The sequence below is a fragment of the Nymphalis io genome, chromosome 30 (genome assembly GCF_905147045.1).
Source record: "Nymphalis io chromosome 30, ilAglIoxx1.1, whole genome shotgun sequence".
Lineage (NCBI taxonomy): Eukaryota > Metazoa > Arthropoda > Insecta > Lepidoptera > Nymphalidae > Nymphalis > Nymphalis io.
The window spans coordinates 2,411,491-2,430,936 of record NC_065917.1 but is presented as its reverse complement, the minus strand read 5'-3'; the positions used below and the strand labels follow the sequence as shown (position 1 = coordinate 2,430,936).

Below are 19,446 nucleotides of genomic sequence, written 5' to 3'. Positions count from 1 at the left end.
AAACATACATTTACATCCGAAACGACCCAGTGGTAAGAACGCGTGAATCTTAACCGATGATCGTGGGTTCAAACCCGGGCGAGCACCTCTGAATTTTCATGTGCTTAATATGTGATTATAATTCATCTCGTGCTTTACGTTGAAGGAAAACATCGTGAGGAAACCTGCATGTGTCTAATTTCACTGAAATTCTGCCACATGTGTATTCTACCAACCCGCTTTGGAGCAGCGTGGTGGAATAAGCTCCAAACCTCCTCAAAAAGGAGGATGCGTTAGCCCAGCAGTGGGACATTAACTGTTACTGTATATAAAACAACACTATTACGCTTAACTACTTATATACACTTCAGCTTTACTTCCAAAGTTGCGACAACTTCAAAAACGCCGTTTGCTAGCGAATGCATAATACCATAGACTATACAAGATCTCGACCAATGATGTCGCGTCAATTCAAGGTCAACGTTGTTTATTTGTCGTAACACTTGTGGTTGGAATATGATATAGACAAGTTAAGTTATTTTACTAAATGTTGGGACATTTCTTTTTTTTTTTTTTTATTTATTTCTTGTCGGATTGCCGTAAAATCGGATTATGATGGTAGGGCTTTGTGCAAGCCCGTCTGGGTAGTTACCACCCACTCATCAGATATTCTACCGCAAAATAGCAGTATTTGTTATTGTTGTGTTCCGATTTGAAGGGTAATTGAGCCAGTGGGACATAACATCTTAGTTCCCAAGGTTGGTGGCGCATTGGTGATGTTAGCGATGGTTAACATTTCTTACAATACCAATGTCTAAGGGCGTTGGTGACCACTTACCATCAGGTGGCCCACATGCTCGTCCAATCTATACTATAAAAAAATATTATGAGAGTTAAGGAATAGAGAGTGCATCTGTGTTTGTGCAATCACCTATGCACTATAATGTGTCCTGGGCTAGTTTGGTAGTTGGCTAGTCTCCCTTGAGATGGGCCGCCGTGGCCGAAATTGATAATCAATAACGGATATTTTTCTTCGTAGCTGCCGACCTCAGCTCGTTGGGTATGTACGTGTCCGGGCGAGGCGAGGACGATTGGAGCGAGTCCGTCGTCGCAAGACTGGCCGTCGGACGGTCGCACTCTAATGCGACACAAGTAAGAATTTCTTTCTGTTATGTTTTTTACTTATATTATTTATATATTTTATTAAGTCTATTACACACGATTTACAAATCTCATCACATACTAATATAAAGTCTAATTTCTTTCTGCTTATAAAGTTTTATGTTAAATACTAAATATATGTATGTCTTATATATTAATAAGACTATAAAATTATACTTATACACTTATGTATTTTTTTTGGTTTTGAAATAGGTAGGCGTAATGGCAAATGAGCTACTTGATGTTAGCTACCACCGCCGGTCACCTGATAGTCATTGGTGACCCATTTGGGAGTCTACCTAATATCATAAAAAAGTTGGAGATGAAGATACGGTTTATAATTTTGCCAAAAGTTGTTTTCAAAATGAAAGTATGTCAGGTGGTTCTTGTCAAATACGGTCCGGTCGCGTTTGGGAGGGGGGTTATTAGGTACCATAATATGTTCTTTTCTGCATCCCTGAAAACGTGTGTTGAAAATGTGATCGGGTTGAGTGGCGTAAATGTGAAAGCATAATGAAAGAACTGCCCGCAGGACATCCTGTGCCGCCAGCTGGGCAGCCTGCTGGAGTGCTCCGCGCTGACGGAGACGGGCGGCGACAGCTGTCCGCGCCTCGACGTGCCGCGCGCGCCCCGCGAGCGCCGCGACCTGCTGCGCCGCCTGCTGCGCGACGCGCGGGGGGCGGCGGGGGGGGCGGGCGCGCCGGGGGGGGCACACGTCAGTACACCTTCGCCGCTTACATATAATGTCGAAATGTTTTTTTCGGACTTCTTCAACACTTATCGTCATAATTCAACCAATTTACACGAAACGTTAATATACTACACACCGAAATCTTCCTCGTGAATCACTCCGACCATTGGTGAAAAAGGAATGAAAATCCGATCGATAATTTTTGAATTTATCGCGGACAAACAGAATAGTCACCCGGAGGAAGTTTTTTTAATTCACGATATATAGCGATTTTGAAAGTTATATGTATAGGTTATAATTTAAAATTTTTGATTTTTCATTACTGTTTTAATTAATTCTGTATTATTTTATATATTGAGCCGCTTGGCGTGGTTGGTGGATGCTTGCCTTTCACGCCGAAGGTTGTGGGTTCGATTCCCACCCAGGACAGATATTTATGTGCATGAACATGCCTGTTTGTCCTGAGTCTGGATGTAATTATCTATATAAGTATGTATTTACAAAAGAAAAATAGTATATGTAGTATATCAGTTGTCTGGTTTCCATAGCACGAGCTTTGTACAAGTTTAATTTGAAATCAGATGGCCGTGTGTGAAAATGTCCCAGAATATTATTATTATTATATAGTTAATTTCAATGGCGGAAGTAGAAAACATTAATAAACGACTTAGACCTTGTAATGACGCGATATCATTGGTCGCGTTATAAATAATCTGTGGTAAACATTATGGATTCGTATCAATACGGAGTTTTAAATGTCGAAGAAATTGTTATCGAAACTTTAAAAGCTTCTGCATTTGAAATATAGTGTTATATATGTAAATATATGTTTTACTGGTGGTAGAGCTTTGTGCAAGCTCGTCTGGGTAGGTACCACCCACTCATCAGATATTCTACCGCAAAACAGCAGTACTTGGTATTGTTGTGTTCCGGTTTGAAGGGTGAGTGAGCCAGTGTAATAACAGGCACAAGGGAAATAACATCTTAGTTCCCAAGGTTGGTGGCGCATTGGTGATGTAAGTGTTGGTTAACATTTCTTACAATGCCAATGTTTATGGGCGTTGGTGACCACTTACCATCAAGTAACATATGCTGGCCTATATATGTACGTATATATTTACTATCATGAGACTAAATTTTTTTTTTCTTTTTCTGTCTACAGTACGGTATGTCGAGCGAGTACTGCCTGCAAGTTTGGAAGCTGTGTGACGCGCTCTGGGGCGATGATTTGGATAATGACGGTTAGTATTACTTGGTATTTACTTGGTGGTAAGGCTTCGTGCGAGCGTACGAATATCCGCTCGGTGGTTTTTGGGTTTATCACGTTCATACAGACACACGTGGGGTGGATTTTTGACGTTGTTTTGTAATATGTGGTGATTTTCTTTCAAGGAGTTCCCGGTATGGACGAGAAATCAATAGTGAATCGCCACAAGCGCCTCCTCGACTGGTTGAAGGAGTCCGTCTCGGATATAACGGACAAGGAACTCGCTGAAACGATGCCCGTGGAGCCGGAAGACGGTGAAATTTTTATACTGTATTATATGGCGGGCCGGTTGGCGTGGTTGGTAGATACTTTGCCTTTCACGCCGAAGGTTGTGGGTTCGATTCCCACTCAGGACAGACATTCGTGTGCACGAACATGTCTGTTTGTCATAAGTCTGGGTGTAATTATCTATATAAGTATGTATTTACAAAAGAAAAGTAGTATATCAGTTGTCTGGTTTCCATAGTACGAGCTCCGCTTAGTTTGGGATCAGATGGCCGTGTGTGAATGTCCCAGGATATTATCATTATTTTTATTCGAATGATATAACTTTGTGGCTCTGTTCGAGCCCGCCTGTGTATGTATCGCCTACTCATATATATTTTACCGATAAATAACAGTACTTGGAATTGTTCTGTTCCGTTTTGAAAAGTTAGCATAAGGAACATAATATCTTAATTCCCTAGGTTGGTGGTACGTTGGCGATGTAAGGAATATTTCTTACAATGTAAATGTCTATGGGCGGTGGTGACCACTTACCATCAGATGGCCCATCTGCCTATCCCCCTACTTTTTATTATGTATAAAGAAAATAAAACACCCCAAGATAATTCTCCATATTTCTATATAGTATCTATTAACAGGATAAATTTCACACGTGTGTTCATAATATATTTAAATTTGAAACCTTTTCTAGTTTTTGGGAGAAAACGCTTTATCGAAGTCGGATAGAAAAAAGTTGTATTTTGAATAAAGTTCTTACCTGCAGTATCGATGTCCTAACGAGGCGTGTGTGTGCGCAGAGAGCGACGCGCACAGCGCGCGCGTGTGGGCGCTGCTGGCGGGCGGGCGCCTGCGCGACGCGTGCGCGCTCAGCCGACGGCGCGGCGACCTGGCGCTGGCGGCGCTGCTGGCCCAGCGCGGTGAGCGCCCCGCCTCGTTATACCCATTACTCTGTATATTTACTTGATGGTAGGCCTTCGCTGAGTCCCAAGGTAGCACCCGTTTATCACGTATTCTACCGCCAAGCATCAGTACTTATTATTGTTTTCCGGTCGGAAGGGTGTGTGAGTCAGTGTACCTACAGACACAAGGGATATAACATATTAGTTGCCAAGGTCGGTGGCGCGTTGATGATGTAAGGAATGATTGATATCTTAAACAGTGCCGATGTCTATTTACCATCAGACGGCCCATTGGCCTAAAAAAATTTGAAATTTGTAACCTATATCGACAGACGATCCGGCCTTCAAGTCGCTGGTGGCGCGTCAGCTTCGCGTGTGGCAGCAGTGCGGGGCGGAGTCGCTGGTGGCCGGCAGCCGACTGGCCACGCTGCACTTGCTGGCCGGTCAGCGACCCGAGCGTCATCTGCAGCGACTGGACTGGCTGAGAGCCTTCGCCGTCACCGCACGGTGAGACTTTATGCATTTACTTTATTATGTATATTATACATAATATATAGGATACAGGTGAAAATCTAAAACATTTTTTTTTTTATATAATGAGCTGCCCGTCCTGGCGTTTTTCATAAATTCTTTCATAATAAAAAGTAAGAAAGAAAGTTGGAAATTAAATTTATGTTAGTTACGACAAATTAGTGAAAGCGCACCGTACATGCTACTTAAGGTAGCATATAAAATGTAATATATAAATATATATTTGATTATGTTTAAAGTGAAATAAATATCAAGGACTCAATGGCTCCACTATTACAAGCATTGAAATGAAACGGTTATTATTTTTATCACGTTCTCAGATACCTCTGCCCACAAATCCCGACCCTGGAGCAAGTGGTCCGCACGTACGAGGGTTATTTCAGCTCGGAGCCCGAGGCGGACCTCCACAGCTTGCCGGAAGACGAAATGGGGATGCAGTTCCCGTTGCCGCCGTACCACGATCAGTACAACGTCACCACAGCGGTTAGTATTGCTAAGAAACTAGATACCGTTTCTGTTTGTGGGGGGGTTACCCCCTCCCCCATAATTGTTACATACGCGTTGTTTGCAAAATAAAATGAGCTTTAAATCTTCTTAAAAGAAAAGAAAGTGATTGCCCAACAGTGGGCCATTTACAATGCTTACTTTACGTGCCTGCGTCGATAGCCCTGTCAGAACTTGCGAGGAAGCTCGTGGTCAATATTCGAATCTGTTGGTTTTCAAGAAGTAAAGTATCGTGTCGCTAATAAGATTCAAATAAATATATTGCAAATGTTAACAAAGTCAGTCACGTTTCCATCGGGTGTGTTCCAGAGCGGCGCCAGCCGGCGCGTGCTGGACGTGCGCTACGAGCTGCTGCGCGCGCGCGCCTTCAACGCGCCGCCCGCGCTCGGGCCCGCCACCTGCAGCCCCGACCCCTTCGACTACAGCCTCAGGTGGGTTCCCTCGCAACACCCCCCCCCCCCGCGCCGGACGTACGCTACGTGCATATAAGGCATTTGAAAAAAGAACATTCGTTTCTTAACTTTAGGTAAGAGTAGTAGGTTATACCTACATATAAAACAATGTATACGGTCGTGTTGCAGCTTCCCCTTGGCGTCGTGGCTGGGAGTGGGCAGTGCGTGCGTGGTGGGCGCGGCTGAGCAGCTCGAGGCGAGCGGCAACTGGCACCTCGCGCTGCAGGTGCTGGCCTACCATCGGGATGATAACGCGTGAGTTACCTGATATTAAATTTGTTTGTCGTATTATCAGTAAAAGCCGAGATGGCCCAGTGGTTCGAACGCGTGAATCTTAACCGATGATCGCGGGTTCAAACCCGGGCGAGCACCACTGAATTTTCATGTGCTTAATTTGTGCTTATAATTCATCTCGTGCTTGACAGTGAAGGAAAACATCGTGAGGAAACCTGCATGTGTCTAATTTCATTGAAATTCTGCCACATGTGTATTCTACCAACCCGCATTGGAGCAGCGTGATGGAATAAGCTCCAAACCTTCTCCTCAAAAAGGGGGAGGAGGCCTTAGCCCAGCAGTGGGACATTCACAGGCTGTTACCGTTACTCTTTCTCTCTCTCTCTTATCAGTATGGCTGCAGTTAGGAACATGGAAATGACACGGTCCCCAAAAACGGTTGAACTTTGTAAGAACTGTACACAAGTCAGTATTATAATAGAACGATTACTAAACGATAATTTCGTTTTCAGTCGCAGTCACCTCATCCGCCAGGTCCTCTCCCGACACGCACCATCACAAGTTGACACGCCGGAAATGAAGGAACGCTTCGAGCTGATAAAGAAGCTGAAGATCCCTGAGAAGTGGGTTCTGATAGCTCAGGCTAACAGGGCTAAATACGAGGTATGTCGCTATATGAAATAGTTTATTGTATAGCCTATTCCACACACTAGAGGAGTAAACCCAAATAAACAACTTCGACACCGATATCAATTGACGCGATTGATTGATATCATTGGTCGAGATCTTAATATATATGGATTCGTGAAAAAATGGCGTCTTCAATGTCCGCGAATTTGTAATCGGAACTTCGAAAGTTAAATTAATGTGATTATAACTAGTTAAGTGGAATAGTGTTGTATTATAAATAAAGGTGAATTAATCAAGAACTGTTTATAGTGCGTAACAACCTAACTAGACGATTAGAATTAGTGATAGTATATTTAATTAATTTTATTTTGTTTTCTCATATTTAATTAATTTACTGGTGGTAGGGCTTTGTGCAAGCTCGTCTGGTTAGGTTACCACCACTCACCACTCAGTACTTGGTATTGTTGTGTTCCGGTTTGAAGGGTGAGTGAGCCAGTGTAATTACAGGCACAAGGAACATATCTTAGTTCCCAAGGTTGGTGGCGAAAAATTGCAATAATGTGACCCTAATCAAAAAAAAATCGATAAAATATCTACTAATGCGGTTGACGTCGCGGCAGGCCGGTTGTAATAAGTATTTTGATTGATTGATTGATTGAATATATTTCTTCTCATTTTCAGCACAAGCCAGCGTTGGAAGTGGAATACCTGGTTGGCGCTGAACAGTGGAATGCAGCTCATAGAGTGCTGCTCAAGGAACTGCTGCCCGACGCGGTGCTGGCTGGTCGGTATTGTTACATTCCCAGCTGTGATGGAACTCGAGTATTTAAATGAACGAATGAATGAATGATTTATTTGCATAAAATATCGGGTTACAAATGGTACAAAAGATTAAGTACAATTGTTTTAACCATTTCAGTGTGTTGCAAATATTTATAACTAATAATCAGAATCATAAATTGATAATTATGATACAGAAAATATATATAAAATGTACGTGATTGAACTAAGGATTACAGGTTCAAATCCTGCGTACTGTTTTCATGTGCTTATATTGTGTTCTATAATTAATCTAGCGTCGATTGTGTTGAAAGAAAAACCGGTATATGTAACCAGAAAGCCGTATTTGAACGGCGTGGTGGAAAAAAATGGTGTGGCTGCCGAAGGTACTCACGAGAATTATTGTAAACATGTGTTCGTGTACCGATCTCACGCACACATTAACACACTCACAATAATTAATCTCGCGCTGACGTCATCACGCTCGATCTCTCAGCTAGGTACCGTGAATGAGCTCCTAACCTTCTCCGAAAAGTGGAGAGTTCAGCCCAGTTGTGGGACATAATTGCAAGCTGTTATTTTACTAAATACATAACGATTGTTTACTGTAATGTGTGCGTAAACAAACTAGTGTAGTTTACATGTGTTTGCGCACACATATGCGTACTATGATATGTGTTCGCGCACTAAATCGGTAAGTAATTTAATGTTTTTTTTTTTTAATTTTTATGTATATCGTTGTTACAGATAATCTACAAAGTATAAAAGGTATACTGGAGAAGATGAACGACGCGGCTGAGAGGCATGAAGTCAGCGGATGGGAGACAGGAGGGCAGGCCCTCTACCACTACCTGAGGGTCTGTGATGAGGTACTGCCTTTTTTTATAGTACATTGGTCATATGAGTTGCGTATGTAACGTTTTATATTATTATGATATTTACGCAACACGTTCTTGGTGGTAGGACTTTGTGCAAGGTCGTCTAGGTGGGTATCACGTGTTTTACCACCAGACTGCTTAGTGTTTTTTTAATGTTTGGCGGGTTAGTGAGTAGTAACTACAGGCACTTTAATTTCTAGTTTTTTTTTTGTATAGAATAGGCTGGCGAACGAGTGCATGGGCCACCTGATGGGAAGTGGTCATCAAACGCTCTTAGATATTGGCATCGTAAGAAATGTCAACCATCGCTTACATAGCCAATGCGCCACCGAACTTGGAAACTAAGATGTCATGTCCCTTGTGCCCGTATAAACACTGGTTACACCGGCTCACTCACCCTTCAAACCGGAACACAACAATATCGAGTACTGCTGTTCTGCGGTAGAATACCTGATGAGTGGGCAGTACCTACCCAGACCCAGGGAACGTACCAAATATTTAATGCCCGTCCATGTGTACCGGCGAGTGACGTGGCGCCCGTTGCAGATCCGCGGGCTGGTGCGCGTGGCGGGCGCGGCGGGCGGCGCCGTGTGCGCGCGGCTGGAGGCGCTGCGGCCCGCGCTGGGCGCCGCGTGCCGCAGCCTGCGCGGGCTGGCGGCGAGGTGCGGCCGGCGCGCTTTTGTCCTGTCGGACAGATCTTTTAGTGTTTCTCTCAAATTGTGGTTACGAACACGTGCCAATAAAGACATTACCCGTTTTCCCCCTCGGGAAGGGGGGGGGGGTATGTGGGGCTCCGAGGGCGCCGAGTGCGCCCCGAACGTCGGAATACCCACTAAAAAATCAGCGGTCCCCTTTCCATCTTAACGAGGAGCGCCGCGGGATCGCTAGCGCTACCGTGACTCTCTGAGTGCTCACTGAACCCTTCAGTAACTTCGAAAATTGAATGTATACTTGTTCGACGTCTAAATTGGAGTAAATTAACGGCACATTATATTTACATATTCCATGCGATTCGCTACTACATATCGTACACAAAATAACTGATCGCCTCAGTTCAAAGTATGTACTAGAATAGTACTAAATGCATAATATTCAATTTTTTTCTTATTACTCTATATATAGATTTGATGTTTTTTGTATAAAAAATATTGTTTAATAACTAACCTATTTATTAATAGTAAAAAACTTTTTTTCAATACTCCAACTAACGACATTGAATGATTCTGAAATCCCTCAGGTCCCCGCGTCACGCGGCGGCTCGCGCGGAGATGGGCGCCCGGCTGGTGCAGCTGGCGCTGGCGGGCGGGGAGCCGCCCCCGCACCTGGCGGCGCTGCTGGCCCAGCTGCGTCTGCCGCCCGACTGTGCCGCGCGCGCTGCGTACCGGGTACGGACACGCACCTGACTCTTGAACCCCGCAATCATCTATTAAGATTAACAAGTTTTGCCCACTAAGCCAACTCGTGTCTTAAATGCCCATTTTCTAACACCTCATCCCCATCCCTTCTTACACACGGGCGAAAACGAAAGTATAAAATGATAACCGGATGGTTGGTAGATACCTGCCGTTCACGCCGAAGGTTGTGGGTTCGATTCCCACCCAGGACAGACATTTGTGTGCATGAACGTGCCTGTTTGTCCTGAGTCTGGGTGTAATTATCTATATAAGTATGTATTTACAAAAGAAAAATAGTATATGTAGTATAACAGTTGTCTGGTTTCATATAATTCATAGTACGAGCTCTGCTTAGCTTGGGATCAAATGGCCGTGTGTGAATAATGTCCCACGATATTTCGATTCCAGATAACGACCGACATGGCCGAGCGCGCCTCCGAACTCTGCGTGGACTCCGCGCCCTCCCCCGAGTCCTCCCAGCGAACAGCCGCCGTCCAGACCTAAAGGACTTTACGTATAACGAAACCTTCAACAGTCCGTTACAAAACATAATCTCTTCATATATTTCGTTCTACATACAATTATATAACGCTAAAAAAAACCTAGAACACGTCGTATGTTTATATATATACCAAGTCAAATATCTGTTGAACGGTATAGACTTACTTGGCACACGCACAAAGGGATATAAATCCCTTAGTTCCCAAGGTTGGTGGCGCATTGGCTATTAAAGGGTTTAATATTTCTTACGCCGCCAATGCTTGGCCATTTGAGTATGCCTACCTGTTCAACGTCATCTAGCGAAGAATAAAAACATTAATTCAGCGATAGCGAAGAATAACAACATTAGTCTTAAAATTATTCGTTTGAAATGTACGTAGTTTTACGTTCGTACATTATATTGTTACATAAAAGCGAACGCGTTGCGTAACTTGATGACGCCATTGGTTTTTTTTTTAATAGTTAACGGTAATGATTTTAATTTGAAATAAATCGTATGAATATTGTAACTTTAAATTATTGCTTAACTTTTTAAGTTCCTGATATATGTAAAGGCGCCTTAAAACGAATATGTTAGTACAAATTTTTATATAATATTATATTTATATAAAATGTTACGTATTAACGCGTCTTAGTTTGTTAATTGTATGATGTATGTATGTATGATGTACCAAAATGAATCGATCTTTAGTTGTTTAAGAGTTTTGATAGTTCATAAGTTACTGGGGGGGAGTTAAGGGGGGTGGGATGAAACAGTTTTGTATATAAAATTTACTTATGTCGTTTAGTCGATTGTGTTGAGTTAACGAATGCTCTGTCTCCGTCTTTCGAATGTTAAATAAATCATGATAGATAGAGAGAAATGATTAAATAAACAAACTAAATAATAAGTAAGACTATAGCTTTGATTAATGCGCTGTTAATATACAGATTGGTTAGAGTCCGTCGCCATGGATCGAACTAATTTGGAGACCCTGACTTGTAGGATATTCTGTGAGTTATCTTGTTTTGAAGTAAATAGGAATTAAATAGTGTAATAAATAAAAGTTAGATGCGATTAAATTGTATGTGTATCTTCTGTATAAAGTTTAATTGATCGTTAGCGAAATACATTAGAAAATATACTATTTCATAATACAGCACGACTTGCTCGGATTTGAACTCGCTATATTCCTATATAATGGTATGTGAGTAATATTTTAGCTCCCATAAAAGTAATCTAAAATGTATCAAATTCGACTTGCGTTATTCAGCATCGGAGATTATCTTACATATTGGTTGTCGAATTAAAAACTACCACTAAATCTTTGGCGTTTAATGATAGGGGTTGGGGGCGGGGGATCTATTTGGATATTATATGTATTATATATACATAACATACACATTAGAAAAGTTTTTTGTAATATCAAATTTTTTTTTTAAAATTTTGACGTGTATAATATATTTATAGCAAAAAAAATATATCGATTAATATTGTCTTTTAAATATAATAAAGTAAGTGATGTTTTTTTTAATGAAATAAATAAATAAACTTTTAAGTTAAGATAAAATACAAAATGGATGTCAGTGTTGCAAGAAAAATATAGTAAAACTAGCGGCCAGTTCAGTCCAGTGTTGCATAACTATATATAATATTTATAGCTCTCCGCGCGCAATACTCTTGATACAGCAATATTATCGATGGGAATTCATATCATTCGGTAGTAACGATTTAATAAAACCTCAATACTATCGAAAAATTGACTGTCAATAGAGGTTTTGGTTAAAACGAATGAATTTCACAATGTATTGCTCGTGGTGAGCTATCGGTAAAACCGATAGTATTCACACGTGACTATAATATCGATACAAATGTTTACACATCGATAAATAATCGATTGTCTATCGATAGTGGATTATCGACATTCAACACCAGATCAGTCAATATCGACGTTTTGTCATACAAACGGGATCAGTGTCAATTTGTTTGATATTTAAAAAAATATACGCACTCAACACCAGAGTGAAGTCGAGAGTTACAAGTGACTTCCTCAATGAGTTTACTATTTAACACGAATATAATGATTCAAAACCTTTGCTCGTTAGAATCTTTGCAGTAATATTCAATCTTGAAGTAAACTAAGTCCTAAGATAAGGTATGTAGTAACGAAATCAACGGTTCTATCAATAAGAACTGCACTTCCAATGTGTAAAGGATATTTCTCAATTTAAATATCAAGATTTTTTAAGTATTTTAGACGAATAAGAGAACACAAGTGATTTTTCTTTTTATTATAAGTAATGCTTAGTTTTAAATTAATTTTTTATCTGTAATGTATGTATAATTTAGAATAAGACAAATTTGTAATTAAATAAATATTTTTCGAATTATATGCTTTTTGAATTAAACTCATTGGAATCGTTGAATACATGTTATGTATCTAGACATGCGGTAGCGTGACAAGCCAAGTTTTAGCTAATAGAACTGGCGAGCAGCGCCGTGTGTAATATACATAATTACACGAACCATTTGAAGCCGTTTTTAACCCCTCATAACTCAAAAACTATTTCACTTAAACATGTCAAATTTAGCTCATATATTGAGACCTGCGAGATACATATGAGTTCTAAATTTCATGAAGACACCTCAAACGGTTACTTAGATATTAACATCCAAAAATCGTCATTTTTATCACTGACTGACCTATATTTCAAAACTCCAACCCAGTTCCAGATGACCTAGAAAGTTCAAATTTGGAATTCAGATGGAAAGTTGGGTGAATACAAAGGAATAAATCTGGAACCAGTGAATTTTTATGATTTTATAATAATTTTTAAATTATTTTTCAATTAATTGATTCTATTAGCAACACTTACTTATAGTGTAATGTAAGAATCATCAATCAAAATTGATGACAGCCGGTCTTTATGTGGATTTTAAGGTCTTCGCGTGAATATATAACGAGTGAAATACCACCCTTAATTATTTTTTTAATCCATACATCGATTTTAGTACTTGTAACTAAGAGTATAGTCGACTTTCGTATTTATTACGTTATTAATATTTATTTATAAGTAAGTTTTCGAATTGTTATTAAGTACCTACTAAATCAGTCATGGAAGAGCCTTATATTCGATGGCTAGTTTTTACCAGCAAGTCGATCTTTCGGAAGAATAAAATAAGAACTTACAGCTTTAGAACTTGCGAAGGCTATAATATAATTCGTATATGAAAACTAACCAAGTCAGACCTTAGGCTTCAATATATTATCCTAACTTATAAGAAGAAATGATATTTTAAGTTTTTATAAAATATTTTATGTTGTTATAAATAAATTTCAGGACTGACCATTGAACTGAATGGGTGTCACATTTAGATCTCACTTCTTTTGTCGTTGAAGTCAACAACCAAGGCATGTACCATAATATTGAACTTGGTTCTCATTTCACATTTGTGTTTTTGATTGTATTTACTTGGTGGTAGGGTTTTTTGCATGCTCGTCTGTTACCCACTCATCAGATATTCTACTGCAGAACAGAAGTACTCATTATTGTGTTCCAGCTTAAAGGTTGACTGAGACAATTTACCTATAAGCACAAGGGTTACAATATTCTAGTTATTCTAACGTCATGCCACACAACGCCACGCTACATACTGCCTCGCCACATGCCGAGTCGAGACAAGCCAAACCAAGCCGTGCCACGACAGTTAAAGCCACATTCGAGTGACAATATAACTTAATACCCGATCGGCTCCTTTCGGAACGAAATCCGTTTTTGTACAAAAATGTTGCTATGGCAACCAAAATAACGGATGAGATGATGTGGCCATGACAACGGAAAATAACAGTTGTGAATTGGAAAACGTATTAAGATAGAAATATACATTAAATTATTGATATATTGTTATCATTATTACCTTCCCGTTTCATTATATTATAAATTGATAATAAAAATTTTGAAAAAAAAAATGTACCGACAGAAAAAAGTAGCGATTTTTCATGAAACTTATTTTGTGTCGGTACACAGTTTGTACGGTTACAAACTTAATTAAACCGTAACCGTACATAATAGCCTGTGAATGTTCCACTGCTGGGCTAAAGGCCTCCTCTCCTCTTTTTGAAGTTTGGAGCTTATTCCACCACGCTACTCCAATGCGGGTTGGTGGAATACACATGTGGCAGAATTTCAGTCACATGCAGGTTTCCTCACGATGTTTTCCTTCACCGTAAAGTACGAGATGAATTATAATCACAAATTAAGAACATGAAAATTCAGTGGTGCTTGCCCGGGCTTGAACCCACGATCATCGATTAAGATTCACGCGTTTTTACCACTGGGCCGTCTCGGCTCATAGCATTCATATTAAAATCAAATATCTCAAAAAACAATACAAGATAACAAGAAAACTAGAAATAGAATATTTTATAAAAAATCATTACCACTTTATAAATCTTAACTTGATTTATATATTTTAATCATTAAAGTAACTGAAACGAGCTTTTATTATATAAACATTTATTTACCAACATAAGATTAATTTAACACAATTAACGGAATATCTAACAATCAAAGGATATTCGTTTAAATTTTCACAATCCTCTAGAGAGAGACAATAATTTCTTCTTAGTAGGCGTTTTTAAAAAACATATATTTACGCTTGACAATTATTTCATTTTAAACTCAAATATTATGAAATTTTGGTTCATTTCTGAATAATACTGTATTTACAATAATATAATATATTCTAACAATTTGACTGCGTCGTGCAGTCAATAGAGAAAATAAAATCGCTTATCATTCCTTCTCACTCACTCCCTGTGACTATCCGTAGCCTATTCCAACCACTAGAGCAGTAAACCCAAATAAACAACTTCGACACCGATATAATTGGTCACCGATATCATTTACTGGTGGTAGGACTTTGTGCAAGCTAATCTGGGTAGGTACCACCCACTCATCAGATATTCTACCAAAACAGCAATACTTGATATTGTTGTGTTCCGGTTTGAAGGGTGAGTGAGCCAGTGTGATTACAGGCACAAGGGACATAAAATCTTAGTTCCCAAGGTTGGTGGCGCATTGGTGATGTAAGCGATGGATAACATTTCTTGCAATACCAATGTCTATGGACGTTGGTGATCACTTACCATCAGGTGGCCCATATGATCGTCCGCCTTCATATTCTATAACAAAAAAAAGAATAATCTATGATATTCACTATGGATTCGTGAAAAAATGGCGTTTTCAATGTCCACGAATTTGTAATCAGAACTTCGAAATTTAAATTAATGTGGTTATAACTAGTTAAGTGGAATAGTGTTGTATTTATAATAAAGGTAAATTAATCAAGAACCGTTTATAGTGAGTAATACAGCAGAACAATTAGAAAATTGCATGCAATTTGTAAATCTACGGTTACTCCTACTCCTACTCCGATTGGAATAGGGTATATACTCACACACGCTGCATGTATATCAATCTATTTCGCTGAATCAGTTTTTTTATTCGATTTTCTTTTTGCGGGCGTTTTATCCAAGACCTTCATAGCTTTAACAATTGCTTCACCGACATCTTGCATTTTGGGCTTGTAGCTGTAAGACTTATTTTTATATGGGTTCGATTTTTGAATATCTGCAACGTTCTTGTTACCCAAGAGGTGAGCCAGTGGATTCACGCTGACTAGCTTCGTACCATTTGGCAATGTTATATTAATGGGTTTCGGCGATTCATTTTGTCCTTTATCCTGTAATACTTCGTCAATTTTAACTATTTTGTAGAAGGGCGCTTTCGGAGCCAAATGTCCAATCCTCACGTTATTATACGACAAAAGATCTTTAAGCACAATTGTTTTTTTCAATGTATTAACTTTAACTGTATCTTTATTTTCTAAGAGAACTTCGCGTCCAACTTCTGGTATTTCAGTTTTATGCTGGGCATCATCATCGTAAGACTTTTCGGAGTAAGATTCATCGGTCTTCAAAGTGCCAACTTCGATACCAAGGTTCAACGTTGGAGCGACATAGTCACAATGAACCAACTTTATAGACACTTTATGCTCCTGTCGTAATTCTTCTCTGAACTTCACGGGCATTTTTAATTTTGGACGTTGTGCGGTTACAGCTGGCTCCGGGTTAAATTTTGTCATTTTTATTTTCATTTTCGTTACACCATTCGCTACTGGCCTTATGGAAAGGTTGTTCGATATTGAAATCTTCTTAGCGGTTGGATCATTTGCGTCCGGTTTGAATGTTTCTAGAAATTTTTTAACAGACAATTTATCAACTTCAACCCTAGTTATGGTAGCTTGGGTATCATTGATTTCGGACGGTACCTTTTGTATCGTCTTAGAAATGCTGTTATCGGGTGATTGCGGTTTAATTATCGTTATTTCCTTGTTACTTTTACGTTTATCCAATAACATTCTCAGTGTTTCTGTCAGTTTTGAGGTTGAATGTTCGGTTTTCATGTGATCGTTGAGTGCGTCTTTCGTTTTGAATTTTTCAAAGCATTTCACGCAGGTTTTGTGACCGTTCTTCATGTGTAAACTTATGTGTCGATGGTAGTTTTGGTATGTGTAACAATTACGTCCGCATTTGAAACATACAAACTTCATTTTCTTACGATTATTTTGTATTATCGCTTTTGTTTTCTTCCTTTTTATTCGTCGATTTCGCGCGCGGTTAGGTTTTTTAATTACAATTTTGGCTAACGGTACATCTGAATCATCAGAGCAAGGTTCACCTTCGCATCTCTTGGTTTTCGGCCGTTTTCTAGAACGCACCGGCTGGATGATTTTACGTTTCAGAATTCGTGTTCTTCGTTTAACTTCGTTCTCAATTTGATCTGTTTCTGTTTCTGTGGCGGTCATGAAGTCGGAATTAACATTCACAAGTTTTACGCTGAGCTCCTTGTTTTTACTTCGATGTGAATTTATTTGATTTTCATTTGTTTTTAGTTTGCCATCACGTTCTAGCCTATTATCTTCTGATGTATCATGATTTTCATTTGTTTTTTCTTTTAAATGAAATTCGTTATCATTTATTGATGTTTCATTTGCGGAATTTTCAGTTTCTTGTATGTTTTCCTCTTTTAAATCGGCATCTGTTTCTTTTTTATCGAAGACTTTATTATTACCAGCGATATTTTTGTCATCGACTTGTACATTTTCTCTTTCATTTATGTCTTCTTCTATAGTCGGTTTAAAAACAATTTCTTCATTATCTGTCAGCATTACATCACTAAGTTGGTTTGTTGTTTCTGTAATATCTAGATTCCTCGGTTGAAATGGTTTGTCAGACTTTTTATCGGTGAAAAACACATGATAATTGCTATTAAACTCTACAAAACCTACACTTTTATGATCTAGTTTTATGTGAAGAGTGAAATTTTTACGAATCCTAAAATCCATATTACATATTTTGCATGTATAAGGGTTGATATCCCTGTGTTTCGTAAAAAAATGACCGAATAGCAATTTTGGATGCTTGAAAACAATATTACAATAAATACAGTTATATTTATAAAGGTGCAAGTTATGCTTATGTGATCTTTCTACATGTTTCTGAACAGCATTCAAGCCGATAAAAGGTCTACGGCAGTATTTGCAATTCTCAATCTGTACAGGACTGCGGTGCGAGTGTGTCGTGACATGATGTGCAAACTTCTCCACTGAATCAAAGGAAACATTGCACGGTATACATTTCATACACGAACATTCTTTCAAGTGTGACTTTAGTTTTGTAAAATGAAAATACTTATCACATTTCGGACATTGCTTTTGTCCATTATTGACTTCAATATCGGCTTTCTCATGAGTTTTACAGTGATGTTCGAGTCTCGACTTCCACGGGTACACGTTACAACATGTATTGCATGATAATGATTTGCATTTGTTCGTTAAAAGATGGTTTATATACTCAGAGACATTTGGAGTTGATAATTCACATACAACACATTTATATAAATAGTTTTCATGTAAGCCTTTGAAAAATTTACGAATGTTAATGTTGATTAACGATGATAGCTCCGGAAAACAGTGCTGTAACATCAAACCGTCTTCGCTATCACGATGTTTATCATATTCGTGAAACTCCAAATCTTTTTTATTTTTAAACACTTTTATACAATTCGAACATGCGATTTTTGGATAATAAAATGAACTTTTATGTTTTTTCTCGTGTCTCGATAAACTTTGAACATCAATGAACACCCTTGTGCAATATTTGCAAGTCTTGAATGTCCTTAAATGAGCGTTCCTCAAGTGTAATGCATATGCCTCGATATCACAAAAAATACGTGAACAGAAATTACAAAAACGATATTTACTGGATTCGTTCAAGTGGTACTGCATAATATGAAGTTTCAGATCGTCGATATCGAGAAATTCAGCGTAACAAACACCACAAATATCGTCATTATCAATGTTGTCCTCCATGGCTATTTCAATCCGATGATATCTGCTAGTTATTACTTGCTGCTTATAACTGTTAGTGACACGGAATTCTTACTTATACATTTGCAATACACAAATATTTATAACTAAATAACAAATAGTTTACACTAATACTAATTGATTGATTGACAATTGAAAAATATTAATTTCAAACTTCCATCAATCTGCACAGAATATACAAATATACAATTGCCGAATACAAAAAATTAGACCGTAAATATTTCAAACATTCATATTAATTTTTAAACAATTAAAATACTATAAAGTAGAGACTGTTACAATTTAATAATTTATTTTAATGTTTTTTTCAATATACTCAAGTAAAACCTTATAATAATATTTACGTAAATAGTAATAACGTAATATTTTACTCCTTAATAAAAATTCATTTAATAATTATCTACGATTAACGTATATACTATAATGTTATAATGTTGTATATAGTACAATGTTACTAAACTTATTTATATATATATATATATATATATATATATATATATATATTTATATTTATATTTTTATTTAATAATATATAATTTTCAATATTACCATTACATGCAATCCATTAATAGTATAACAATTATATTTTAATTCATAATATTAAATTATTATTAAAATTAATATTGATCAACTGAACAAATATTAATTCTTCAAGCTTAATTTCAGAAACATTTAACCGACTTGTTTACTTAATTTTTACGTATTAGTTATGGATGATTTAAACAATGGCTTCAGTATTCTAAAAAGAGTTTATATTATCATATAACATGCAAAATGCCATTTATTTTAATTTGAAATAAGTTTTACTTAGTGTCTTACCTTCTAAGTCATTATTTTAACAATATTTATTTTTTATCTTTGTTCATATGATATTTGTAGTCTGTAG

General features: G+C 38.2%; 2 protein-coding genes across 4 annotated transcripts in view; one reads left to right on the top strand and one right to left on the bottom strand.

The window, feature by feature from the left end:
• Positions 1–12,496, top strand: part of LOC126779877 (nuclear pore complex protein Nup98-Nup96) — a 47,908-nt gene extending 35,412 nt beyond the window's left edge. For 2 of the 3 annotated variants that reach the window (XM_050504006.1, XM_050504007.1), the window contains exons 34-47: positions 1,019–1,131; positions 1,673–1,855; positions 2,994–3,072; positions 3,224–3,352; positions 4,121–4,240; positions 4,555–4,729; positions 5,074–5,236; positions 5,567–5,688; positions 5,839–5,964; positions 6,456–6,606; positions 7,255–7,357; positions 8,101–8,222; positions 9,469–9,616; positions 10,034–12,496. In XM_050504006.1, coding sequence (XP_050359963.1) covers positions 1,019–1,131; positions 1,673–1,855; positions 2,994–3,072; positions 3,224–3,352; positions 4,121–4,240; positions 4,555–4,729; positions 5,074–5,236; positions 5,567–5,688; positions 5,839–5,964; positions 6,456–6,606; positions 7,255–7,357; positions 8,101–8,222; positions 9,469–9,616; positions 10,034–10,356 — 2,057 coding nt within the window. In that variant the 3' untranslated portion in view covers positions 10,357–12,496. Of the gene's footprint in view, positions 1–1,018; positions 1,132–1,672; positions 1,856–2,993; positions 3,073–3,223; positions 3,353–4,120; positions 4,241–4,554; positions 4,730–5,073; positions 5,237–5,566; positions 5,689–5,838; positions 5,965–6,455; positions 6,607–7,254; positions 7,358–8,100; positions 8,223–8,777; positions 8,894–9,468; positions 9,617–10,033 lie in introns of all 3 variants that reach the window. The other variant, XM_050504008.1, reaches the window with a different exon arrangement.
• A 3,091-nt stretch (positions 12,497–15,587) lies between these two features.
• On the bottom strand, positions 15,588–17,516 carry LOC126779839 (uncharacterized). The gene is made up of 2 exons (XM_050503961.1): positions 16,819–17,516; positions 15,588–16,461 (listed from the first exon to the last, which is right to left on the bottom strand). The coding sequence occupies exons 1-2, from the start codon at positions 17,514–17,516 to the stop codon at positions 15,588–15,590; spliced, it is 1,572 nt and encodes a 523-aa protein (XP_050359918.1).
• Between the last annotated feature and the right edge of the window lie 1,930 nt (positions 17,517–19,446).